This window comes from Epinephelus lanceolatus, chromosome 7, assembly GCF_041903045.1.
Source record: "Epinephelus lanceolatus isolate andai-2023 chromosome 7, ASM4190304v1, whole genome shotgun sequence".
In the NCBI taxonomy this organism is placed as follows: Eukaryota; Metazoa; Chordata; class Actinopteri; order Perciformes; family Serranidae; genus Epinephelus; species Epinephelus lanceolatus.
In genome coordinates, this window is record NC_135740.1 from 19,725,013 (window position 1) to 19,751,614 (window position 26,602).

At 41.6% G+C, this 26,602-nt stretch overlaps 1 protein-coding gene and 1 long non-coding RNA gene across 4 annotated transcripts in view; one reads left to right on the forward strand and one right to left on the reverse strand.

Moving 5' to 3' along the window:
• The first annotated feature begins 1,041 nt into the window (after window positions 1-1,041).
• On the forward strand, window positions 1,042-26,269 carry LOC117260733 (uncharacterized). The gene is made up of 4 exons (XR_004501951.2): window positions 1,042-1,185; window positions 14,205-14,377; window positions 24,699-24,894; window positions 26,207-26,269. It is a non-coding gene; the product is annotated as an uncharacterized LOC117260733 (long non-coding RNA).
• The window catches only part of frmpd3 (FERM and PDZ domain containing 3), a 32,637-nt gene continuing 11,624 nt past the window's right edge, over window positions 5,590-26,602 (reverse strand). The window contains exons 3-17 of one of the 3 annotated variants that reach the window (XM_033632796.2): window positions 24,738-24,850; window positions 23,611-23,765; window positions 23,369-23,471; window positions 23,029-23,074; window positions 22,216-22,320; window positions 17,803-17,910; window positions 14,196-14,327; window positions 13,656-13,775; window positions 13,206-13,342; window positions 12,527-12,653; window positions 12,021-12,110; window positions 11,619-11,798; window positions 11,232-11,367; window positions 9,643-10,527; window positions 5,590-8,858 (exon numbers count right to left, since the gene is read on the reverse strand). In XM_033632796.2, coding sequence (XP_033488687.2) covers window positions 6,052-8,858; window positions 9,643-10,527; window positions 11,232-11,367; window positions 11,619-11,798; window positions 12,021-12,110; window positions 12,527-12,653; window positions 13,206-13,342; window positions 13,656-13,775; window positions 14,196-14,327; window positions 17,803-17,910; window positions 22,216-22,320; window positions 23,029-23,074; window positions 23,369-23,471; window positions 23,611-23,765; window positions 24,738-24,850 — 5,244 coding nt within the window. In that variant the 3' untranslated portion in view covers window positions 5,590-6,051. Of the gene's footprint in view, window positions 8,859-9,642; window positions 10,528-11,231; window positions 11,368-11,618; window positions 11,799-12,020; window positions 12,111-12,526; window positions 12,654-13,205; window positions 13,343-13,655; window positions 13,776-14,195; window positions 14,328-17,802; window positions 17,911-22,215; window positions 22,321-23,028; window positions 23,075-23,368; window positions 23,472-23,610; window positions 23,766-24,737; window positions 24,851-26,602 lie in introns of those variants that run through there. The other 2 variants (XM_078169271.1, XM_078169270.1) reach the window with 2 other exon arrangements.

A 26,602-nucleotide genomic window follows, 5' to 3' on the forward strand; every position in this document is an offset into this window, starting at 1 on the left:
CTATGCAAATATTTCCTTACAAATAAGTAAGGGAAGTTTCCTTCTAAATCATTCATAGATATTATCCCGGAAGCCATTTTCTTCTTAGATATAAAAGGGACATCTGTGTTCACCGTCCATTTTTTTTTTCTTTTCTTTTTTTTTTTGGTAATTTTCATACACTAACAAATTCTGGAAAGATGTGTCCCAGCATATTGTTGATAACACTGACTCTTAATTTCCTCTTAAGTGGGAAAATATAGGCTACTTAGAATACCAAAAAAAAAAAAAAATTATTATTTAAAGTAACAACACAAAACTTATTAATTATTAGAATTATATTTAATCAATTTGACTATAATCATCCCAAAGTATCATATTCATAAATCCAACTAGTTTTAGTATTTGAATATCAAACTAAACAGTACATTAAGACCATTTTTACTTACTTTTTTAAAAACTATTTGTGCTTCTTGTTTAATATTTTCATTTAAAATGAAAATAATGTTCTCTAATGTCGTTTCGTCTGACTTTAATTACCTTTTTTTTGGGTTTGTATTTGTTGGATTGTCAATAAAGATTTGGTTTTTAAAGAAAAAAAGGGGGGCACGTGAACGAGCGAGGTAGGCTACATCCCTGGGTAGTGTTAACTACTTTGAGCTTATGTTAATGCAATTAAAAGCGTGAGGTGAGTTAAAGGTAATACACACCTGAACAGATACATGGAGTTTTAACTGTCATTTGTGCTTGAGTTGTGCATGTTTTGCTTCAAAAATAGTATAATTTCCGAATTGTTTTATTATATAAAACACGAAATAAAAAAACAGGGATATTAGTAGTTAATGTTCGTAAACCGTCGAGGTGTTTCCTCCAGCTTAAACCTCATTGTGGGTCCGCAGGAAACAAGGCCTCCTAGAATATTCACCTTCTTTCTTGGCACGTTGAGGGCACTGCAGTAGTAATGTAGGCCAAGACACTGTCTATATGAGCTCTAACAGCTGTGGTGTTAGATAGGATTTATATAAAGTAGTAATTGGCCTGTCTATACTCTGCTCAGAGGTGACAAAACTGCTCATTCCCCTTGTGTTGTCATTAAAGCTAAATCTAACTTTCTCTCAGGCAAAGACACCTGGCATGTGCCTGCTGGCACTCCTCTCAGGACCTCAGAGACATCAGGGCGAATTTTGGACTAAAACGCAGTCTGTGGTAAGTGGCAAGTATAAGCATTTTTCACAGCAGACATTTTGACATGTCGTAGTAGGAAAAGCAGGTGCTACCACTAACATTACTGGCTGTGCAGTATGCAGGTGTTCCAGTTAGTGAAGATAGTGTGACAGTGACACAGCATGCACAATAACAGGACCCTGAAGCTGAAGCAGCTAAATGGAATTCAGTTATCATGTATTTTATTATTTTTTTAACCTGTGCTTTTCTCACTTTGACGTGTCATAATGTCTAGAATTAAGACTATTAAAGGTCCAGTGTGTAGGATTTAGGGTACATATTGGCAGAAATGGAATATATAATATAATAAGTATTTTCTTCAATGTAGAGTTACCTGAAAATAAGAATTGTTGCGTTCTTGTTACCTTAGAATGGGCCTTATATATTTAGGGAGTAGACATAAGGAGTGGGTCCTTGTCAGTCTTTAAAGAGATCGCTATGTTGCACCGCAGTGTTTCTACAGTAGCCCAGAACAGATAAACCAAAAGCTGGCTGTAGATGGGGCGATGCGCGGTTTAGTGTCGGCTACCGTAATTAGCAGCCAATACTTGAAAATGAAACGGCTTTATTCAGTGTTTTTAACAGTTTAAATCACTGGTCTCTTTGTTTTGGAGAGGAGGACTCAGCTCCTGGTTAAAACCTCTTGAATGTCTGGATTAGAAATAAGGTGAGCACAAATTAACTTATCAGAGAAAATAGTTGAGCACACATTTGCAGGTGCTGGGCAATGGGCTGTCTGTGATGTGCCAAAAAAGGAAGGACTTTATTCAGTGTTTTTCACCTGGTCCGTTTGTCTTGGAGAGGAGGAGACCTCTGCGGATAATTCAGCTCCCTGTAAAAACCTCCTGATCAATGAACACTAAAGGAGTTCTAGCTGGGAGAAGTTTCATCTGGCCACAACCTGCAATCCTCACTACTGGATTCCGCTAAATCTCCCTAAATCTTACACACTGGACCTTTAACTGTGGCAATGGCATATTACTTGTTTAGGTTTTGCTGGTGTGTAGTGTTCTGGGTGTTACAGATCTCTAACATCCACACACAGTTGAATTTTTACTCGATTATCCGTCTTGTTGCCAGTTTTGCAAAAGAGCACAACTTTATTGGGATGTTTGTGACAAAGAGTCTCTCCTGGCTGGTGTTTGGCTCAGCTTCAATCTGCTTTTCAAATGCTGAGCAAAAATACGAGTAACACAGAAAATCCCATTTTAAGTAAACCCATCTAAAATGTCAACAACACAAAACCATTTTACTGTCAGTTGTTGGTGTTGTGTCAAGATTTGAACTGTTGAGTCAACATTGTTTTTTTGCCAGAGGTAAATGAATGACGCAACCGCAGCAGTAAGAACCTTCTGGCAGCGGCAAGAGAGACGATTATCTTTGAAATGACGTCATTTGTTTGGAGTCATTGTTACTGTCACTACTGCAAGTTTTCCGCATGCAATGTCATCTCCAACTTCTCTGAAAGAGTTTATATAATATACTTTATTGCTTGTAAAACATGAGTTAACTTTGTACACAGACAGAAGACCACAGTGACGACAAGATCATTGACAGTAAATAAAGACAGGAATGAATAGGTGCACATAAAGAAACAATGGATTAAGCCATGACGGGCTCATCGTGTGAATGAAACACAGACAGATCCACACAGTTTAGCAAAGCAACTGAACAATGACAACCACAGAAAATGTTTATCAGAATGTTAAAATGTTCAAGTGCTGATGAGAGAACATAGTCTGATATCTTGTTTATAAAAATAAACATGTCCCATGCCTTATACGTGTTATATACTCATTAAAATATATGTTTTGCTATTAGTCTCTATGTTACATTACTACTATAAATAAATTACCTTACAGACATGTTTTTATCTTTTCCTTTTTACAAAATAGTGAAGAGTTTGGATAAATCTTAATGTTACAGGTAATGTTTTTAAAAGTGTTTCATATTCTCTCAAATATGTTATCGTACTATTTACATTTACAGTGTAGAATAATACATTTCCATACTGAATATCATTTGCAAAACATTAACATATTGCCACAGTGGCCTTTCATTTTTGCCTGCACTTAGAACTGTAAAATTATCTGTACAAACAGTATTCATCACCTTCAATGGTCAAAGTATCTGCCCCTGAAAGTCTATTACGTAAAAGTAGACATGCAGTACAGTGAAAGAGAAAACACTGCATATGGTTATGGAAAATGCCACATCAACAGCAAAGGACAAACTGTTAAAAGAGAGTGCCTGCAGACGGCACAAATGTGTTCGGAAACCAAGAAAAGAAGTGCAACTGGGCTGATATCCTGATTAATAATGATGGTCAAACTCTCAGTGTAAAATGAAAAGTATTATAGTGTGGGGGGTCACATTGCTAAATTGATGAAAAATCACATTGCCTCACACAGACATGCTAATAAATAATCATCAAAGCTGAAAATATTAATAAAATTAACAAAGTGGCTAAAATTTACAGCAGTACTAAGTTAAAATTAGAATAGAAAATAGCAGATTTTTTTTTTGTAATGTAACTTTGAAAACATAGGAAGAAGGCAATGAGCAATGAAAGAAGAAATTACCCAAAAAATGAGAGAGAATATTAAAAACAAGAAAATGAGTTTAAAAAAAAGAAAAGAAAAAGAAAGAAAGAAAAACAAACACACAGAAATGACTTTGAAAGAGTGCTTAAAAATGATTAAATTATTATTATTATTATTAATTTAAAACCCTTTAAAAACTGAGCAATTTGCTTTGATTTTTCCTTTTAAAAACATGGGAAGAAGGCAATGAGGAACAAAAAAAGAAATGACCCCAAAAATAGCAAGAAATTAGTAAAAAGAGAAAATTAAAAACAAGAAAATCAGTAGAAAGAAAAAAGAGACATTTTAATTTTTAATTCATTATTTATTTATTATTAATAATTCTGTGACATAATTTTAAAATGTAATAATAATAATAATAATAACAAATATAGTTTTTTCTTTTTCTTCTGTTTTTTAAAAATAATTTTCTAAATCTTTTTTTATTTATTTATTTATTTTTACAATTTGTGTGACATTTCTCACCAAGCTGCACAGTGCCTTTTTCCCCATGTGTTCGAAAGAAATGGCAACAATTTGCTCAGGCTTCAAAGGTTTAAAAACTTGTCAAAGGTGTCTGAAAGCAGCACAGCCAAAGTGATGTCACTCCAGGTTTCAAAAGGGTAATTGATTTACAGTGTGTGACACTAAGAATCCTCAAATAAATTTCTTACCACCAAGCAGTTGAATAGCTTGACTCAGGCTGGATGTTTACATCATACACAGTATTTTATAAACCTTTGAGTTGGTTCATTTGAGTACCATGCCACATCCCAGAGGACTAACGAATACCTTCTGTGCAAGACACAACAATATCACATTTCTTGTCTTTAGTATTTTGGCAACCCAGTTGTCCCTTTTAACTTGGCTTCACTGCACTGTCTTTCAACAGTATGTCCGGTATACATGTTAGGCCAGGACAACTGTAAAGCCTCTCACCAGAAAGAGGATGAGACACAAAGAAGATTTCAGACAGGAAACAGATGTGTTAGTTTTATTAAAATACATAGAAAACTACTTTGTGTGTTTCTTATATATTTGCTAGATTGCACAATGTATAACAGCACATAGAAAGCAAATTTGTTTATACTGTATTTGAAAACCTGAATAAAAACCAAGGATCCTTTGAAACGGGTAAGCATTAGCTTTGAAGTGATGGATAATGTCAAACTGGTGGTGTGGACTCAAGTGAGGTTTTCAGCAGCAGAGTGAATAAAAAACACTTAATCAAACATTAAAAGATACATTTCAACTTCAGAGCTAATTTCAGAGGTTGTGCAAAATTCTAGTGATAAGCTTACTCACTTGCAAGTGGATGGCTATATTTAAAACTATGATTCACAACGAGTGAGATGCGTGTGAGCCATGGATCAGTGATGGTGTAAAATACACTCTGTGCGTTATTAAGTACAGTGTGGGTATTCCTTCTCTACAGCTGAGTGAGGTAACGACACTCATGACTGTATAGTGGATTAGACTGTGACTTGGGTCTCTGCTACATTGTCAGCCCTGAGCAGGTGTGTCTCATACCTGCACTGTTAGAGAGAGAGAACGGGCCTCTGTCAGTCAATATAGTTTAAAATGTCATACTCGTCTTTCAGCGGTGTTCATTTTCCAACACTGTCACTTACATTTTGACTCTTGTATCACTACGCCAGACACTGTCAACATAGCCAACAGAGATCTCCATTTTGCATTACAACAGTTAGAAAATTAAACAAACAAAGCACATCACCATCTAACCAACCAACGCTTTGGACTACGCAATTTACAGAAGTCGCTACTTGACGAGATCTCTGAAGTATTTTTGTCCAGAGCATACATTTATTTCTGATGATTTATTATAATCTTTATAGTTCTCTTATACATTTCAAATATATTCTTCACTTTTTTCTTCACAAAACTTTATATTATTTGCTAAGTAGACACAACTCAAATATACATTACATATAAAATATTATACTATAATGACATATGTATATTGTGAATATTGATATGAGGTGATTAGCCCTGTATCACCCAGTCTGTTATAGGGTTCTTATTCCATTGTGCATTAGTTTGGTGTATCTTTATATTTCAAAACAAGATCCACGAGGCTACCTCAGGGCCTGTAAACATGGGATGGAACAGCTGCATTGCAATTTTTACTGAGGATGAGTCATTGCATGTCTTGTAAAAAATGTAAACAATAAACAAATAATGAATTTGGATAGAGTAGCCACCCACATTCTGGACTGTTTCGATTACATCCCTGCCAGATGTATTCTTACTGGGCAGGCAGAGTTTTGATGGGTCGAGTGAGTGAGCTCATGTTATTGATGTTGGAGGAAACTTGAGGGCTCACTGTCTTAGTTGGCAAGCTGCTTGAGTGTCCCATTGATTCCTCTGCTGCACGCAGAAGCAAAGTGTAGTTGATCGCTACCTCCTCAACCTTTCTCAACAGCTGCAGCCTTTGGGTTTCTGAACGAACCCCTCTGACCAATTTGATGAAGGTCTGAGTTAGTTCACACAACACTTGAAAGCTGGCTGTGACGACAGCAAGCATACGCGTTGGGCTTTTTTCAACACTTGCCACTCGTCGACAAGATGCTCTGAATTCTTTGAAGCGCACCGCCAGCTCCTGTTTGTACTCTGCAATCTGTGAGGGCTGAAGACGAGCCTCGCCCTCAGCCTGTGGGCTGTTAGCACACTGACGCAGAATAGCTAGCAGCTCATTAGCATCCAACTGGGCATTTAGGAAACCATCAGGCAAGCTGAAACTTTTCCCCTGTAGAGCCTGTACTCGTGATAGGCTCCCCTCCAGTGTACCACAGGCTCGTAGATCAATCTCCTGTGTCTGTGGCTCCTCTTCTTCTTCCTCCTCTTCCTCCCCACTGCAGTCCTCTGCATTGAGAACCTGGAGCGTTTTGCTTACGACTGGAAAGGTACGTGAATCCAGCTCCATGCCTGGAAGGACCTGAAGGGGTATGGAGTATGAAAGCTCATCCTTCTCACTGCTTTCATCTGCTGCCTCACACTTCCTGTAGCAAAAACAAAATGAGCAGCATTTATCCTTGTCATCGCTGTCTTCACTGGGCAGGGTCAGCAGCACCTCACTTGTCCCTTCTTTACTGTCGCGCAGTAGCTCTTCTCCCTGAATGAAAAACACACCCTTTTTCCCTTTCCCCTCTGCCTGATGAGACTGAGTGTGGATTGGCTCTACTGGGGTGGGGAGCCTCAGCCCTGTGGCCCTCACTCTCTCCATCTCCTTCTCCAGACTCTTGGCTTTGGGCTTCACCTCTGCATACACAGGTGTGCTAGAGCTGTTATCCAATTCCCCAATACTGTATCGCCTCTGGAGCTTTTTGTATTGTGGACCTCCCATGCAATCTGTTTGAGAAGTACAGGTGGGCAAGCAGGAACCCTGCTCTCCCCTTGGCTCTCTTGACTCCAGACTAGTAGAGCGTATTCGTGTTGTCTTGATCTCTAAGGTCTGAGGTCTCCTTGTAGCACCTTGTGCGTGAGGTGCTTTGGAGACTGCAGGAGGGGTCTTCGAGATAGTTCTCTCTCTGCCTCTGTGTGGTGTCTCTGTTGTGGAGCCAACTGGTGTGTCAGGTAGTCGCATGCCCCTACACATTCGCTTACAGTCACAGCTGCGCCGCTGCTCCCTGGAGATACCTGGTGCCTTTAAGACAGGGCTGGTGCGGAGCTGGCAGGCACAAGGAGTGCCTGAGGGCACAGGTGAGGATCCCTGGGGCAAAAACTCTCCCTGGGATGACTTGGGTTTCAGCAGCTCCTCTAAGAACTCTAGTTCATACTGGCGGACTTTCTGCAACTGAGCCCTTCGCTCGTCTGTTTCTCTTCTCATTCTTGCTGGGAACGTAGCGGAAAGAAGGTTTCTAAAGCTCAAGAAAGGGGCACTGCGCTGGGACTTCCCCTTGCCAGTGCCTTGCTTCTTTGAGTCCCTTGTTGGGAGAGTGGATACCTTATCTACAGAAGGGCTAGGTGTTGTTAGATCATCTAAAATAGGTAAGGATTTTATGGGGCATTTCTGTGGCTCAGGGTGGGCTTTGCCCTGGGCACTCTCAGCCTTGCTTTCAGCTGCCTCTTTTCTCTCTGCTTTTACAGGCAGACGAGGGGAATACTTGGTTTGTATTTGAGGGCTGGGTTTTGCCAAACTCGGATCTGCTCCAACTCTCACTGCATTCTCTTTGCTGTTAGCAAGCTGGAGGCCTTTGGCCCGAAGACGCTCATCATCTGTCGGGGAGGAGGATTGAAACACCACTATCTTCTGAACCTGTGGGTCTTTTAGTCTTAGCTGAGGCCCAGGCTCCTGTTGCACTGGGCATGTGCAGAAAAGGTCGTCAACTGGCAGAAGTTCTGTGGAGCTAGAAGGCTTCATGGTCTCACTAGAGGCAGTCTTGGCATCTTGGCACGTATTAGTGGGAGAAATCTTGGCAGAGGCAGTTCTGTCCACAGGTAGGATTATAGGTAAGGCTTTGTTGCTAGGGTCTGTGTTAAGAGGTGTTGTTGTCTTCCCTTTTACACCCTCAGAAACATTGTGTGTCTCTCCAGAAGAATTTGTTAACTTTTGATCTTTACTGACTCGACCTGTCAGTGAAGCACCGGACACTTTAAGTTCTTCAGGTGACTTAGAAGGGGGATCAGGAGTGTTTGCTTTGGTGGATTCAGAGTTTGCTTTTATTTCTCCTTTCTGTTCAGTCAGAGTAGTGTCTTGATTGCCCCCCTGCTCTGTCACAACACTGAGTACTGCAGAGTCTTGACTGGGACTGACTTTAAAGGGAACCGTCTTGCTGAGGATTACTTGCTTGGGTGGACAGCCAGCACGAATCTGACCTACAGAGAAAGCCCCAGTCCCTATGGTCTTTGCTGTGCAGCCAGGGATAGCCAGGGGGAAGTCACGGCGGCAGAGGATACGTTCTTTGTTGATATGGTGAGCCAACAGGTAGGCCTGGTTCTGGTTCTGCTTCATAGCCGACACCATCTCAGAAACATCTGTCAATTCAGAGGAGTTGGTCTCATGGCCTGAGTCCAGTGATGACTCAGGTGTAATGGCGGCTAAGACAATCAGCCCTGAGGAGGAAGGCAACACAGTACATTGTTAGGAAAATCATGAAGCAACAAATATTAATCAAACAGATATCTTAAAATTCCAAATTAGTGTTTTACTGTGGTCATTCAGTTATCAAACCAGACATTTGCGCTTGAGTGGATTTATCTTGATCACAAAACAAAAAAATAACAAAATATAATTTTGAGATAGATTTAATTTGTTCCCCCAAAACAGGCCTTCAAGATCATATTTATAACCACCTTTACAACTGATATATGTGCCAGTGGGCTTACCTCACCCAACCTTAAAGAACTGCAGCTTTTCTGTGCAGATGCAGGTGTGTGCTTAACAAATGTGCAAAGACTAGCACATTTCAATTATATGTCCATGAAATCTAAAAAATCAATGTAATGGGCTTGTTCTTTTTACCATTTAAAGACACATGACATTGTGTAATCATCAGCTATTGCTGTTGCTTCCATTTTTCATAAAATTTTAGTTTTAGACTTAAATTTTATTCTAGTTTAGGTTATTTGTCACTTTGTTCAGCATCCTATAGGAGGTTATATTGAACTTTCTACCTTAGGTCTATGTTGTTTTTTGCAGTTATTACACATGCATTCCTACCACAAAATGAAGAGACTACAGGATTGTCAAGTCATTTCACAAGATAATAAAAACTGATGTATAGCCAATGTACTGTGTAGTATTAATAAATATTGATAAAGTAAAACTTTATGGGATCAGTACTACTGTTAATTTTGTGTGTGAGATGTGGGCCATGGCAAGACTGAGGCTGTTGACCTGCAGTCTGTGTTGGCTGTTGAGGGTGATGGGGGTAGTCCTCAGAGGCTGCCAAAGCCTCTAGTGCCTGTAAGGTGGACACCAGAGCATCATCAAGCTCCTGGGCATGATCTCGAACTGTTCTCGTGGCCACATTATCAATTAATGTCACAGGCACGTCTTCCTTGGCTTGGGCCAGCTTCCCAGAGGTGACCCCTGGGGTGGCACTTGTTCGAGCCTTTCTGCCTCTCTTTGGGTCATCCTCATCTGAACTGTTGTCCCTAAAGCCAGGTGGTGGAGCAGCAATAGCAGGTGGTGGTGGTTGCAGTTTCTCTCCACCACCATCTGCCTCATCCTCCTCTTCATTCCCTGGGGGTGGCAGGGCCATGAGGTCAACAGCGCCTCCATCTCGCGAGGCACAAGCACTGGAGCAGTGTTTCCCCGAGCTCCCACTACTGTTCCCCACTGCTGACAGACCTTCTGCTCTATGCCTGGCTTTGCAGGAGTCACAGAAGTACCGTGAGTTTTTCTGAGACTGACCCATTGTCTGGGCTCGGATTCTGAATCCTGCATTCTCCACTGCTGGGGTCTCTAAAACCCCAGCTATTTCCTCTGTACTCTGTTGTGTAGGGTCTGACTTGGTGCGGGGCCGCCCAGGGGGCTCATGGGAAATAAAGTTTTCGTTGATGTCGAGTTCAGCTTCGGCGTGTGTTTGGAGCTCTTGAAACTGTTGTTGTTCTCGAAGGTGGACATGGCACAGGCCCAGATGCTGAGGCTCTGCTGGAACTAGGGCCCTTGAAGAGCCTGACTCCCTGTGTGAGCTTTCCCTCTCGTCCCCTCGTCGGCCTCCACTTGGCAAGCTGGTTGCCCCAGAACGTGGGTGAGCATGGTGGGAGCTTCTGTAATCTGAGGATAGAATTGTCAGAGCAGTGGAGAGTTTGAGGTGTTAAAAACTAGTGGGGATAGAGAAGATCCAGATGGGAAAGCAGAGGCGACAGCTGGTGGTCACATGGGGATTATTTGTTATTTCAGAGATGGATGTTGAAAGTTGAAGTTTGTTTGAGGTTGGAGGGTTAGATTCTGGTGGAATGTGATGGTATGATGATCCTTCGTTTATGTAGACTACAGGTTGAGACAGCAGATGGCAGAGGGGATCTGTTCATGTTTGAACAGTACATATTCATGATTGCTGTTAAAAAATAACTAATAATCCATATTACTCTTATCTTGGGGAAAAGAAATATGAAGTATCCCATTCCAATGGGTTAAGATTGAGATGAGAGGAGAGACAGCAGAGGGCGCCATGGGATGGTAGTGTCAGAACCTGGTTACTACAGGTAATGGATTCAGCCAATGAAGAAGCGGATCAATGTCCATGTAGAGAGAACGTATGATGAAGATTACCAAAGATTGCCTTACATGCAGTGTTTAAAATGATGCTGAAAGTAAGACACTCATACAACTTTAAATGAATGATGTGAATGTTTCACGTCAAACTTTCATGTAAACAATAGAGTTTTCTGTAAAATCTTTGACATCTTATGTATAATGTCTAATGAGAGCATGTGTTCCAGTTAGACCCCAACAGATCAAAAAGCCCTCTAACATACCTGCCTTGGTCAGCTGAGACTGACCAGGGGTCCGAAAGTAGATGGTCCGTTTAGGATCTACAAACAGCTTGTAGTAGCCAGAGATGAGGCATGCAAAGTTACTGGCATCAGGCCACTCCATGAGTAGGACCAGGGGCTGCAGGGGGTGGGAGGGAGGGGAATTAGGAGACTATTTAGAGGACAGGCAATAAGCATTGCCTGCTCATTTTGTAATGACCTGTTAAACAAATTCTTGAAACGTGTAAACACTTTTGTACTCATGAATTTTATTGTTTGTTAAGTTAAAGAGATGGCATGCAAGATGCACATTTTCCCTGCTGCAAAATGGTGTCTTGCCATATTAGATGTAATTGCAGAGCGCTACTCTTGGAGACTGTGTTGTAATACCTTGGCCTCATGGATTGTCATCTCCACACGAGCCACTCCCTGGCTCTCTCGGTACAGCTGGATCTTGGCAACCCGACTGAACTCGGCTAGAACTGTTGTAAGGTTGTTTTTCAGGTCAATCACATGACTGATGCCATGTCGAGGGCCTACCAGTAGTGTTGTAGCTGATTGTTTCTCATCCTGTAGAAGAAGACAAGAGGTTCACAGTTACTTACTATAGTATACTGGAATGTCACATACCTCTCAAAACCTTTAAATATCCAGAATTAGACAATTCCTTAACATGTTAGATCAGTGCATTTAAATAACATGATCCTTGTGTGACTACACAGCTTTAAATACACATACACATCCATGAGGAATTCAGTAAAAGTGATGCATAAAGACTAAAAAATGTATTACCAGTCCAACAGTGTGGAACAGTATTCCACCAAAAGGCGGGAGGTCATTGAGTACACGCATGTACTGCAGCTTCCCTTGGAGAGGAGGGACCTGTCGACAGAATGATAAACAAGAAACGCTCATCTTTGAGAGAGGAGTCCTTCTCCAGCTCTTCCTACATCCTCCTGGGGGCACTGTTGAGCCACAGATGTGGATCATAAAGTCTTATGCAACAGTTCCATCTATAGAGATGAAGGACTTGTCCTAATAAAAATGACTAGTTATCAAGCAGACATTACTATAGAACACAATAAATTAAAATCTCCTCTAAAGAAACGGCAAACTGTTGAAATTTAAATGTTAATAGTCTTCAAGAGTATGGCAATTTGGCAGGAGGTCTGTATATATGTTATAATGGCAGTATAACAAAGTGCAGTACAATCATCCACAAAGAACTGCCTAGATATTTTAATCATGGAAATCGTTACAATGAACTGTTAGTGCTGAATTGTTTGAGATGGAGAAACCTTGTTGCCCGATGGTGGCGGATGCTGGTAGGTCTTCAGCAGCTGAGACAGACTCTTGCACACATTCTTCTCCTTGACTGTTGGAAGCAAAGTGAGGGGAAGGAAGGGCTCTAGTCCCCACTCCTTTCTGTGATCGAGAGCAAAGGGAATGATGGAGGATTACACACACAGGGGAAGGACAACAGTGGAGGGTTTAATCAGAGTCCAGGGAAGATGTCGCAACAGAGAAGACACAGAAGTGTTTCTCGTCCCACTGGAGGACACGATGAGCCTAACTTACATCCTCTTTGACTCCTGGCTTGACATGGCCACCCTGAGTCTATTACAGGTGCAGTGGATCTGTTCTGCTTCCCCGGTTGTGATGGCAGAAGCTAATTTCTTGCTAGGTTGAGGTTTTGAAGAGTAAATGAGCAAACTGAGGGGGAGATGTAATTTCACAATGCAATGGATTTCTTTCTCTCTTAACGACCTCGGGAAAATGATCCTTGAGTAATTTGAGTTTTTAATACTATTGGGATTAATTGTTAATCAATTAGACTTATTGAATGAACAAACTTCACTCTGGGACTGGCTGATATGGTATACAGAATTGTTAATGAGGCAAAAAATGCATAACACCAGTTCTTGTGTGTAATTTCTCACAAGTTCATTTGAAGGCTAATTTAGTTTGCGGACTTACTCGACATGCTTGAGAGAGATCTTCTGATTGGGCCGTGCGGAGGACACAGTGATGTAGATATGGAGCGCAGCCAATCGTAACGTGATGTCAGATTTCCAGTCCATGCCAAAACGCTCCTTGATGACGTCATTGCGACTCTGTTGGGACATGTTAAAATGTGGTTTTGTAAACAGCTCATTGCAAGCAATCCTTTTATAAGTCGTATCATTAGTTTAATTGCAGGGACAGCTTCCAAAATTCATAAGACTGTTGGATATCAGTTAATGTGAAAGCTTTTTTGGAGACATTGCAACAGGGTCATTGTGCCTAAAGCCTGACTTTGGTGTATGCAACCTTTCAAACTGTAAAATCAGTCCAAGAAGGCAAAAGCCCTCGCTCTCTGAGGAGACAGCTCTCCAACAGTGTCATAAGATTGAATGACATCCTTTTAAACCCTCTTTAATCCAGTACCTGTATATAGAGGTACTCAAATGCAGCGGGGTCCCTCCTCAGCAGGTCTGCAGGGTCCTTGGGGAAGAAGCAGATGCGGAACAGACACTTCATCCCTTGGAAATAGGTTCTGTGCACCACCTGAGGGAATACGACAATATCAGATAGATAGCCAGCGACATTTTTGGCATGAGTCACACATATCATGGTGTAATTTTACAGAAGTGAACGGGTTAGTCTGCTTTCTGAATATCAAAATATAAGAACAAAATAAGACAGAGCTGAAAAAGATGAAACTGCAAGGAATGTGATTTGGATCCCAAAAATACAGCTTCACTGATAAGAATCATCTGCCTTCTTTTGGAAATTGTTTTCATTTTTTCTTTTATGTTATTGATTGGATCCTCATAGTATCAGAGCTCTCTGCTGACTTTCCAGTTTCCTGACAATTGAACCAATAGTATATGCTGTGTGTAAATATATCCTGCAAACACATCCATCAATTGAAACTGCTTTTTTACACACAGCTTACACTCATTTCCCTGTTTTTTGGTTTCTTACATGTGTCAGAGGCTGGTTCTCCTGCAGCAGGTGCAACTTCTGATTCTGGTCCAGACCACCTGCCTCCAGCACCAAGGCAAAGTGCTCAATGTAGCGCAGTGAGAGGCGGTCCTGCAGGGAGGAGATCACATCCTGGAAGAAGAGACATGAAAAACGGTCAGAGATTGAAATACATTTCCACGGTAAGAGTGTGTTCTACTGCAACCAAAAAAAATATATATTTGATGTATGGAGGCTATTTTCCACCCCGAGTCCACTCTGTGTTTGTATAGGGTTATTTGTCAAATTGATATCCTTGTGATCTGTTTTGGCTCTTTACTGTGATATCATATTTGTCATTTTGTGCTGTGGATAGATCCACAGATATTCTTTATCCTGCACAGTGAGTGCATCCTATTCAAGGAAAAAAAAAAAGCACGTCTACATGTTGGGGTGTGCAGGGCAATCGTTTGCTCTTGTGCAGATCGGTATCTACGAAGGACGTGGAGCTTTCTCATTTCCTCTTTCTAAAATGCACAGAGACAGAGGGAAAATTCACAGTTTATCACATGGTACCCTTGGCTATGCCTGAGGATAAGGTTTCATTATTCTTTGCCCTCTTAATGCATTAGAGGCATGGACATTGAAAGGGATTCTATTGTAGTGATTTGTTACCACAGTTTGTCTCTAAGTCTCAGCGTGGAGGCTCATTAAGAGCTGTAGAATATGTATAGTAATGGTTTGCTTTCCATGAACAATTTAATTGGCTTTCCTTGATGTAACCTAAGCAACAGCTGTCTCTGAAAAACAGGGATAAGCAATTTTAACACTGTTGACCTGTGCGGTTTGCATTAAATGACGCCCGGGGAAGCCACAGAATGCAATAGACTGTAGCCTAAGATACTGCAGGAGAGCTTCTTTAGTTGACAGACAGTCTAATGGGCATACAACGAGGCATTCTATTGTGGAATTGATTTAATCTGTGGCATTGTTTTATTGATCTGGGCCTTCTTATTATGCTTAAATTCCATTTAATTAGGCTGACAGGAGTTAGCTTCCTCCATCCCTCCTTTAAAGTGCTGCCGTGGTTCTCCTTTTCTCCCTCGCTCTTCCTCCAAGAGCAGAGGAGAGATTTGTGAAATCTAATAGAGCCTGTTTAATGAGTCTGCTCAGAGATGTCAGACTCATCTTAGAGACTGACATAGAGACATAAATGACCTCTGTCTGACTGAATTCATTCGTTGCTGTATGGTCTTAATCGCATTACTTTTAGAGTGTACATCCTAAAGACTGATGGTGAAGTTTCACAAAATAAAAGCTGTTTGCTTCGATTTATTTTCTCAAAACAATCACTTACTAGATATAAACTTGAAAGTAAGGACACTTAGCTCGAGCCATTTCTGGTTAATTTAGGTGTAACGGACCTTGATGATGTGTCGGAAATCATATACGCCTGGGTGGAATCACTCCACATGAAGCTTCACCTCAGTCCTCGCATTGAACCATGTTAAAAATCCATAGAATTCAATACTATATAATGACAAAAGCCAACAAAAATCATCAGTAGTAAGCTCATGGTTTGTGTGTATCTAATAGGGTAAATATTAAACCTATAGTAGTTAATTTTTTGGCCAATTTAAGCTGTAAACACAACCTTAACATTATCACCTTATTAAGTATGTGTTAGAAAATATTTCTTAATACACTACCATTCATTTGGAGTCATTCTTGTCTAGCTCTGATTTGGTCTTAACCAGCTTCTGAGGAATTTTACCTCTTTAGCAGCTAAATGCTCCACTGTGTTCACCAGGTAGTCACAAACTTTGTCTGGCTGCCATTAGGTGCTGGGCTGGTACTATACAGTTAGTCTTTAGAGAACGGGTGGGCAATATGGCCCTAAAATTATATCACGATATTTCAGGGTATTTTCGGAGAACGATAATCTTGACAATATGACAATTAAGTGAAAAAAATATTATGGATATAGTTTAATATGTCATCCTGAGTTTGCCTTCAAATCTTCAGTAAAAACTAAAGAAAAATGATCTTATTTCTGTAGTTTGTAAACAATAACAGTAACTCAGAGTAAGATTCAGATTCTGTATGAAATATTCATAGTTACACAAAATAAACAAATTTAAACAGCTCCCAAATACAAAAAATGTAACCTGGGATCTATATATATATATATAAATCAACAGGTGATTTCCCTCTGTTTTAGCAAAATCCTAAATGATTGAGTTGGGGTTTTTTTCCCACCTGGACCTTTATTCTCTGCCATTTCTCATCATCACACTGCAACCTGTGACAGGCTGTTATGCAACAATAACTATCACACATTGACATATATGTAGTTTTTGTTGAGACGCGAGTGGCAAGTTTACATTACCAAAGGTTTATGACAAAATCACTTGAAGACACTGACTCTTGTGTGCGCACGTCGAGAAGGCAGAGGGAGAGATACTGTGCTGCTGCCAGAGGAGCTGCTGAATGAGTTCTCTCTGAGTGTTAACCTCGCTAAAAGAGTCTGAGAAGCCCGAGGCTGTTCATAAAACATTCAGGACGCTGCAGTTAATTCCACACTACCGAAGCCTCTTTTAGGGACCACCGCAGAGTCGGTAATACTTTAGCTTTCAGCCATGCTTGTTGTTGCTGTGGGTAACAGTATGACATCAGTATGTCAACAAGCTGAAATATCGCGAGTATCACAATGTTAAAATATACCGGTATTATCGTGAAGGAGATGATATGGCACACCTCTATGTTAGACTTTATTTTGCTGAAAAATGCCACTGATGAGAGCGGTAACACAGAGTGAACAAACACAGCAAAGTGGGCACTAAAACCCTCCACTGACCTGAAGGGAAATGCCAAGTTGGGTGATAATTACCTGTGAGTTCATCACTAAAGGTTGGTCTATAGCTGCTTTATGTGACAAGCTTAAATTCGCAATAGCTGCAACCACGTAGGTGCATGCATCCACATGCTGCACCTTTTTGTCATTTGGCATGAACAGTTTATCAGACGATATCTCATCCTTGGGATGACCAATCTTTCCACCAAATCCTGGGCAAGTGAATCCATTTGGAAGTTATACACCTTTTTAAAATAGGCCATTCCCATTGCCACTAGGGTGTAAATCCCAAGTTCCATCACAATGGATCCATCAGGAGCCTGTGATCGATATGAGACAGTATCAGTAAATTTCCTCAGTGTCTTTTTCTTGGCTACTTACCATTATCTGCCTGGTGCTAGCACCGTTTCAATATTTAGGAAGGAGGTGTGCTTGGATGAAAATGGTGACGCAGACGTGCCACAGGAATTTCAAAATAAAGGCGTGTCTCAAGAATGACAATATTTATCTACATTTTTACCTTGCATTGATGATATTGGCTCTTTGAACATTGAATTGATGTATTGAGCCAATGCTTCGCTACACCTCTAACTGCCACAGCCCCTTTTAGCCAATTGGCATGAACACACACACACACACACACACACACACACACACACTGACTTCCATGCCAAATTTCAGTCTCCTAGGGCAAAAACTGTCACCACCAAAGGGTGGAGAAAGAGCTGCTTGTTGTAGCTAAAACATTGCAGTAAAACTGTAGTAAATACATACCCTAACAGTGGTACGGCTATCGAATGTAAAGGACTTAATCTGTCCATTCTCCAAGAACACCTTCAGCACATTTGGTATGAGTAGCAAGGATTCGTCCTTGAGCATTGTCTGAAAGAGAGTGAGAGAGAAAACAGCTTTGGTTTAGTGAAGAAACGTGATGGTATGTGTGAGAATGTGCCGAGAGTATTTATTCGAACAATACAAACACAACTGTAATTGCAGGTCTGTGCTTTGCTATTGAAGCAAAACAAATGAAAAAGGAGGAGCTTTAGAAGGAGTATTAAGGAACAAAGATGCCTTATGTGAGCAATGGAGAGATACTTGAACTGAACTCTGAACAGTTTGAGTGGGAGCAAAACTCTGCCTTAGGATGCCCACCCTATGCATTGTATCAGGATCAAAGAAGGGCTTATTCAGTTTCTGCAGTCTACCCATTCAATATGTATACCATGCAAAGGAAATTGGATGGTGGGATTGAAAGCATTCACTACAGGCTTTCGTAAGTGGAAGGGAGGCCTGATTCAAGGTTACAGCTTTTACTCAAAGCACTTGTTAGGAAAGTTATGATATGCAGTTCAGCTCATTCTTCCTAGGATGTGATGAGATATGACGGGTACTCTCTCCCTTTAAAAAAAAAATCTTGTTACAGGGTTTTTAAGCAAATGATTTAGTTCCCATTATGTTGCTTCAAAGAACCACAGTTGTGATCAGAGGGGAAGAAGGTTTCTTAATTAGACAAGATAGACCTAAGGGGTTTAATGTGACATGTAGCCAGGATGCAGCTCAAATGAAATACACCATACTTTTGGCCAAAACAAAATCAATCCTTATCTCTTTCCTTTTCCTTTTATTATCTGATAGTGGGATTTGTAAGAACAGTAGGCAGACATTACTCATGACAGTAAGGGGATGTGGATTTATTGCAACAATATATCTCAGAAAATGCATTTAGTTGAAATGGAGAGCTGTGTCCACAGCAGATGCCTGGCAGTCTGTTTTTGGAGAACTTAAGTATTCAGAAGGCCCAACAAGCTGTTCTTTTGTGCAGATTGGAAGCGACTAAAGCCTGAGTTATGAGTCAACAGATCTTTCTCCATACTGCAGCATTAAAGCGAGGGTGAACCAGTGAAGAGATGCCACAAACGGGTCTATCACTTCCCATTACAAGCCACTACCTTTGTTCTTGTTAGTGAGGGTGAGCTTGAGCCGATTTGTCACATGCAGGGAAAGTGTTAGGAGAGGCCCATCACAGCTCAACCATCGCCATGGCCTCATCTCTTCCCCGCTTTCTGTTTCTCACTAAACACCAGGCTAGGTGGCCAACACTGATAAGTCTTCAGATGATCAATAGTAGCCTGTGGCTCCTGATTAGAAATGTCTTGCTATGCCTTGGAGGGGTAGTGGCAGAAACATCTGATCTTTGCCAGTCATGTCTAAATGGATTCACATTTCTAAGGGGGAAACGGGAAAGTTGAGTAAGGTCTTGTGTCCACTAAAGCATTTTTTTCCAGCTCAAAGTGCCAGACTCACCTTAGGAAGCGCACAGCTGGGAGCGCTTGAGAGTACTTGGGAGGTGCAGTGTTTTTTTTAGTTGAGGCGCTTTGGTCGTGTCTGGTTGATTTGATATATTCGCGGAAGCAAAGATGTCAGCACAAAGTAGAGTAGGGCTGTACCCGACTCAGAATTTTGTCAGTAGGATCAGCTTTGACTGTTTGATACAAATATTTGACTATTTGTTACTTTATTCCATCGAGAGTATCGAGCAATCCTATGTTAAACTGCCATGTAATATGGTAAGTTAGCCCTCGAGGTAATAAGTGCTAATTTCACTAACACTGGGTTGAAAACGTGCAACCATTTTTTGCCGACACCAGATATCAAACAAAAGCCAGATGACATTATCTCACAGCCTGACTGGGCTAAGCTTCTCTACCTCCGCGCAGCTGTCTCCTTCTCACTCAACCTCACCCTGGGTCTGGGTCTGCAGCTGCCTGTACCCATCACGGACATCTTCTCTGAGCCGATGGGACAACTCCACTTGGTGTAATGATTTAAGCCCAGAGAGCTGGGTGAAAATAAAGAGCACTGACTCTACAGCTACTTCTGAGGACCAAATTGTCCCTCGAAGTACACTGAGTCTCCAACTCATGACTTGAATCCTCAATTGTCAGAGGGCAATCCTAAAGAATGCTCTTGCCCATTCGCTGGATGAAGGGAAGGCTGAAGCACACAGGGGGTTAGAACAGTACCAGCGTGGGTCCATATGAGGAAACATATATTGCTATATATATAATATGTTAACACATTTCTCCTCCATTGTTGTTATTTTTGTTGTTCAACACTTGTACCTGTAAGATATGACAGTTGGTCTTTATAGTATTTGTTCCACCCCTGCACCACTGTGATTGGGCAGCTGGGTAAAAAGTGACAGTGACGAGCAAAGCATTTTACACAAAGTCGAGCATTTTTCAGCTCTGGGCGCTCATAAAAAGAAATGCTAAATGTGCAGTGCTCAGTGCAGAATAGATGATCTGCACTTTGTTATGCTGCTGGTGTTTGTAGCTTAGCAGAAATATGTTGCGCTCCCATTGCAAATAAAAAAATACGCTGGCCTCAGGAAAAAAAGCCTCGATGGACACGGCCCCCAAGAGACAAGACCCAGCTCAGCTCCTTGACAGTATAGCTCAAGCCGTAAATAGAGCTGATGGCCTTTGCTGGTTTGGGAGAACACCTTAATTTAGATCTCATAAAGGAAACCTCAGGGTCCACATGATGTTGATCACCAGCACTGCCAGGGTAGAGTGGATGGTTAAATCAGTTGTAATGAAAAGCGAGTTCAAAGCTGTCTGCCTAACACTCCGCGTTGGCTTCGTCCAAAGGTTATCAGAGACCTGGTGGTCCATGTGATGAGCAATCCTGTTCTCTACCTCCTTCCATTGAGTTCAGGGTAAATAGAAAATAGAATGATGAAATGCCCTGCGCTCCAACTTCTGATTTTTTATTGATTGTCCGTTGCTTATCATCTTTGTGCTCCCACTTTATTTGCAGTGTAAACCCCCCCACCCAACCCTAACCTCCCTAGATCCTTGATTAACCACAGGAAATTAGGGACAGTACTGAAATAATTGTCAGAAGGGGTGCTGAATTATATATTTCATTTTATAAAACAATGGAAGGCCCAGTGAAATTAAAGGCATACTGTGCAGGAATTGTCAGCTACTGATTGTAGTGATTGCTACAGTATCACCAGTAGAAGTGAAAGCTTTGTCCGCTTGGCATTTTGCCTTCCTACATTTGCATTTTTTCTGCACTGTGTCGCTCTAATTTTTGTATCTTCCCTTAGCCAGTCCCTGACTTTTTAAAAAGTCCCAACTTCACTTGCATGCTGTGCCCAGATACATCCTGAGCACAACAAAATACGAAGGAAACAAGAAAATACAGGCAGGAGACAGCGTCTCCTCTACATACTTCTAGTAGGTCATAAGTGATGATTGAGAGGGATTACTTTCCTATACTTTTATTTGTAGGAAAATCCTTTATAGCATACTGTTAATGTTTTCTTTGGAGCTTCCTCTTCACTTAGGAAAAAACTACAATACCCTCTGTCCCCAATATTTGAAACTAATATATTCTGAATAAAAAGCTGTGAAATAAACTGTTAATATAGCTACCAAACGCGTGGGAACAGGTGACAACTCTGATGAAGGGCTTGTGCACGACAATATTTTCATCCCACCCCACATTCTCTACATATGGCACGATGCAAAAACCTCCCCATCTTTTTGATGTAACTATCTGATCTCTCTATTATGATATAAATCACATATAAAATATGAAATAAAGAGAAATATGGGGTACAGTAGCTTCTCCTTTCTCTGACCTTCTTTGCCCCCTAGCAATTAATTTGTGTACAGTCCTGTGCCTTGTACATGTGCCAGAGAGCCAGTCTTTGTTGCACAATGTGAAATAATGTAACCCAAGCCACATCAGATATATCAGTGGCCTGCTGATGTTTAGTCAAGTAAGAAAATTGGGAACATGATAGCCCTGCCATGTGTTACCAGGTAAGAACTGACATTAACATCCCCAAAACATTTCAACATGTCTAAGAGATGTAGCTGTTTTCAAAATGTGGGAATCCCTTTGAAAAGAGGTTCAGGTTGCTCCTTGGAGAATTCACATCATTCAGGAAAGCAATTTATTCCAGGCCAAACCAGTGGACCAGAGGCTCAGACACACACATGCACACAGTAAAGAAGCTCAGACTGAAATAGGAGGACACAAGAGAGGATACTTGAGACTTTTACCATTGCTGATCAAACAAAAGAAATGCACAGCGGGAGAGAGGGGCACAGAGTAACACCATGTGTTTGCATGCATATGCCACATAGAGACACGACTAGTTGAACTTACTGAGTCTGGGTCGCTGATGGACACTTGCTCTGAAAAGCGCACTTTAGGCGGATTGGTTCGCAGGCGGGCCTTTTTGGCTGCACTTATGAAGGCAGACTTAGGTGACTGAGGATGAGAAGAGAGGGAGAGGAACCCTTGAATCAGCTTGAAAGAAAAAACGGAAATGAAAGAAAAACCCCTGTGACTGACAGTGCTAAAGAGACGCGTGTTGGAGAGCCGGCTAATGCTGCTGCAATGCGTCAGCTGCACACCTGCTTTCAACATGAAATTCACCTGCTAAAAGTTTTACTACTTTTTAAATTGTTGTGCTTGGTGGTCTGAGTGCAATAAAGATGTCGGAGGCGACACATAGGCAAATCCCTGCAGAACTGCTGCATAAATCATACGAATATAGGAGGTTCCAAAGTATGAGAAAGAAAAATAAATCAGGTTTGAATCCATTTGCATTTTCATAGCAGTATTTCATTTTCTAAAAATATCCAGCTCAGTTAGTCGGCTAAATAAATGTCTGTTTCCTCCATATGGATGGATGCACACATGATTTTTATTTAATAAAGTCTCATGCATGTGTTTATGGGCCTATATGAGCTGTTGTGAGAGGGGTTACCAGAAAAAGACTTTACCTTAATGTGTAGGCATGGCTATGAATACTAATGTATGTCTGCACTGCATTAGTGTGCACTGTTGGAGCAGAATACTGTACAGTGTTTCTGTATGATTCAGAGTGACAGTGAAAGTGTTGAGACTGATAAAGAGTAAGAGAAATCCCAAGGGAGAGAAACATGAAAGGGAGTGAGTGTCCTATTATACTACCTGATGGGGCTGCAGCACAGTGAGAACTATAGTGTCTTTGCAGCGTCTATGGAAAGACAACAGAGAGCGGAGTGGGTTAGATAACGCCACGGACAGCACGGTATTTGGAGATCCTCTCCGCTTTATATCTGCCATATCCTCACTGTCCTTCAGCTGCAAAAGGACTGTCTGATCCCCAGGTTTGTGTTGATGTAACGCATCACTGCCAACAATAAACAGTTTGTTCCTTTTGATCCATCCTCTTCACCCATGTCCTCTTTACTTCCACTTGCCCGTGTTGCTGGTCCCCTGGCCCACCCCCCTCCCCCTCCCTCCCTCCTGGGACAGTAAAGGATGTTACCTTACAAGGTCTATGACTCTCTCTCGGGGCGCGTCGCTCACCGTCTCCTCGTTAATAGCCAAGATCTGGTCTCCGGGGAGAAGCTTGCCAAAGGAGGGGCCGTCTGCGGATCAGATGGGACACACAGACACAGGCATACAAAGTCATATATGTGCAGTGAAAAAAGAAAAGGAGACTTTAATTTGAATCATCATGGGATCTCTGTCTCACTTACACACACACGCATCCACACACACACTAACCAGCAGAGACGGAGCGTACAATGACAGGCCTCTGGCTGCCTGCAATGAAGCCGAAGCCTTGAGTTGGGTGGCGTTGGATGGTGACCTGTCGAGCTGAGGCAGGACTTAGGGTACCACTGTCCATACCATCTTGGCTCTCCTCTAACATTTCAGAGCTGCAGATTACACACACACACACACACACACACACACATTCATAAATAATAAGACAAGTAAATATCAGTATGCATTTTTATGCCTCTGCACTGGCAATAGCTGTGGCTCAAGGCCTTTTCAGGGTGTCCGTTCATCCTATTTTTGTGAATGCAGTGTCTCAAAAACGTCTCTGGAATTTTTTCAAATTTGGCACAAATGTTCTCTCGGACTCAGCGATGAACTGATTAGATTTTGGTGGTTAAAGGTCAAGGACACCGTGACCTTGCGGCTGGCCATTACACAACGTCATAACTCAGGAACAGAAGGGGAGACGTGGTCAGATACTTGAATTGGGATGCTCATTTTGAAACTGGGGCTGCTTTCACACCTGCCCTGTTTGGTTGTTCAGTCGAGCTCAAGTTCGTTTGACCCCGAAGTGAGGTTCGTTTGGGCAGGTGTGAACACAGCAATTGCACTCAGGTGCGCACCAAAACAACCAGACCGAGACCTTCTTGAAGAGGTGGTCTTGGTCCGGTTACAAATGAACTCTGGTGCGACCTCGATCCGACCTCGATCTGAACCAACTGCAGTCACATGACACATTGTTTGGGTTAAACATGAGCATGTTACAGTCCTGGAGGATTATTAATGTGCACCTCCTCCTGTACTGCCTTAATATGCACATTCGGCGCACTAATGCATCAAAACATTGTTTTCTAGTTGGAGCTGTGCCTCGTTGTCAAACTGTATGGTTTGACTAAAATGAACACTTACAGCAATATAGTCCACGATGACCAGCGCTAAAATCAGCCTGTGTAGTTGTGAAAGATGTGTGTGAAGTATATGTTTTCACAGACATGATTGTACACTGTAACTAAAACCTGACTGGTTCATGGAGACATACAACTGCAAAGCTTGAATATTCAGTGATGAGGAATATTTTCTCTTTGCAGAGCAAAGCAAGTGTCAAGGTCATGTGTTGCACAGTGTACCTGTCACATGCGTTCGTGTGTCCATCCTGGACCTTGGCCATCCCCTGAGAGGAGGGAGCAGCATGGGACAGGGTCGCACTGCAAAGGCCGTTCTCTGTTTCGCAATCATTCACCTGCACAATGAAAAGGAGGAGACAAGGGGGGTGCAAGCACAGAGGTAAGATACCCTGCTTTCCCTGCAGTATGCCAGAATACTCTTTTATAGTATTTTCTGTGTTGAAACCACAACTTATCAAAGCACAACTTGGAACATTGCTGCACAGAAAAATAAAATCATAGATGTGAAGGTGGAAAATGTAACATTTAAGATTACAATCTCAGACGCCTTCCAGTGTCAACAAGTTGCATTTCGCTCTTCACAAGGTTCTGCGTCGTAGTGAAAAAAAAATGCACAAGATAGAGAAAAAAAATGTAGGCATTTGCGTTGCTAAAAGCATCTGACATTTGAGGCCTGCATTTAGAAAAACTGCAATTATCAACGCCCTATAACATAATGCGCTAGAATATGTAAGACATTAAGGTCTCTGAGTCTGCCAGCCTTTCCCAGTGTGGACCAAGCTACTGCTGTTAACCACACATGCTCTTTTACAGATGCCTGTGTGGGAGGCAGTGAAAGCAAGATTACTGAAAGACTGAGTGCGAGTGTGTATGCGGCACGTGGGTTTCTGTGTTTGTGGCAGAAAAATGACTGAACAAAAAAAATGGATGAAAATGACTGTATGAGGGAAAGAGAGCCAGATATTTAGGCTAATATCTGTGATCTGGAACTCGCGTGATTGCTGACTAAAGATGAGACACTGATTGTGATGTTAATGTTGCAGATGGGCTAAAACAGAGAGGGACGCAGAGAAAGAGCACGGCAGCACTGTTGATTATTATACAGGGATACACTCTTGAGAGCAAATACCTTTCTGAGTGCCACAGGCAGAGAACAAACTGTCAGAAACAGGAGGCTGAGTCACATTCGTCAGTAGTTCAGATTCATATTCTTGTCACTTGTTGTTTCTGATAACAGTGGCTTATGGGGGGGCATGGCTCATTTACAATTCCAGCGATGCATTACTGATCTCTACCTTGTATCATGGTATCAGATGAGGCTTGATGCATTGTAGATAGGCTTCATATTGAGCCCAGTCCATGACTTAAAATCCATTATGTGACGTGTGCTTTGAATTTCAATTATGCTAATCATTTAAAAAGATTAGATTTGAATAAAAATCTCTGTATTCAACATTCAGCTGACTTACAAAGGATCATCTGTCTGTATCAAAGGTGCACAGCAGTGACAAACGGCGCTGCACCAGCTGGTTCTGCCTCCAAAAAGGATTAGATGTTTTTGATTGAGGATGATTATTTTCTCCTTTGATTCTCCCAATGGATTCTGACAGTGCACTTTCTCTCCCTATTTATTCTCCGTCTTTCTGTCCCTCTAATGTCTTCCTCTTTCCGCCATCTGTCTCTCTCTCCAGTTGCTGGAAGGACGCTCATTCTGTTGGATCTTCAAGGAGGCGCCAGTGAATAGCTGTTCATCAGGTGTGTGTCATTTATGAATGTCAGTAACTCCTCAGTGCCTCTTCTCAAGTGCAGACGAGCCAAGATTTGACCTCACCAAGGAGGCTGTATAAATATCCCCGTTGTCAATAGCCTGCACTTTCACTTTGTCCATTAGTCACAGAGCCTTTGTTGTATTCTGAGTCTTATTGTAGACATCAAGATCAAAAATCAAAAAGCTGAAATATAGCTCAAAATTGTGCAGTGCCACCAACGTCATTGTTACACAAGCAAACATAACTGTTACTGAATCAGAAACAGAGGAACGCGTCCTCGTCTGTCTGTTTTCACCCTGCGGCGTGTGGATTTACAGC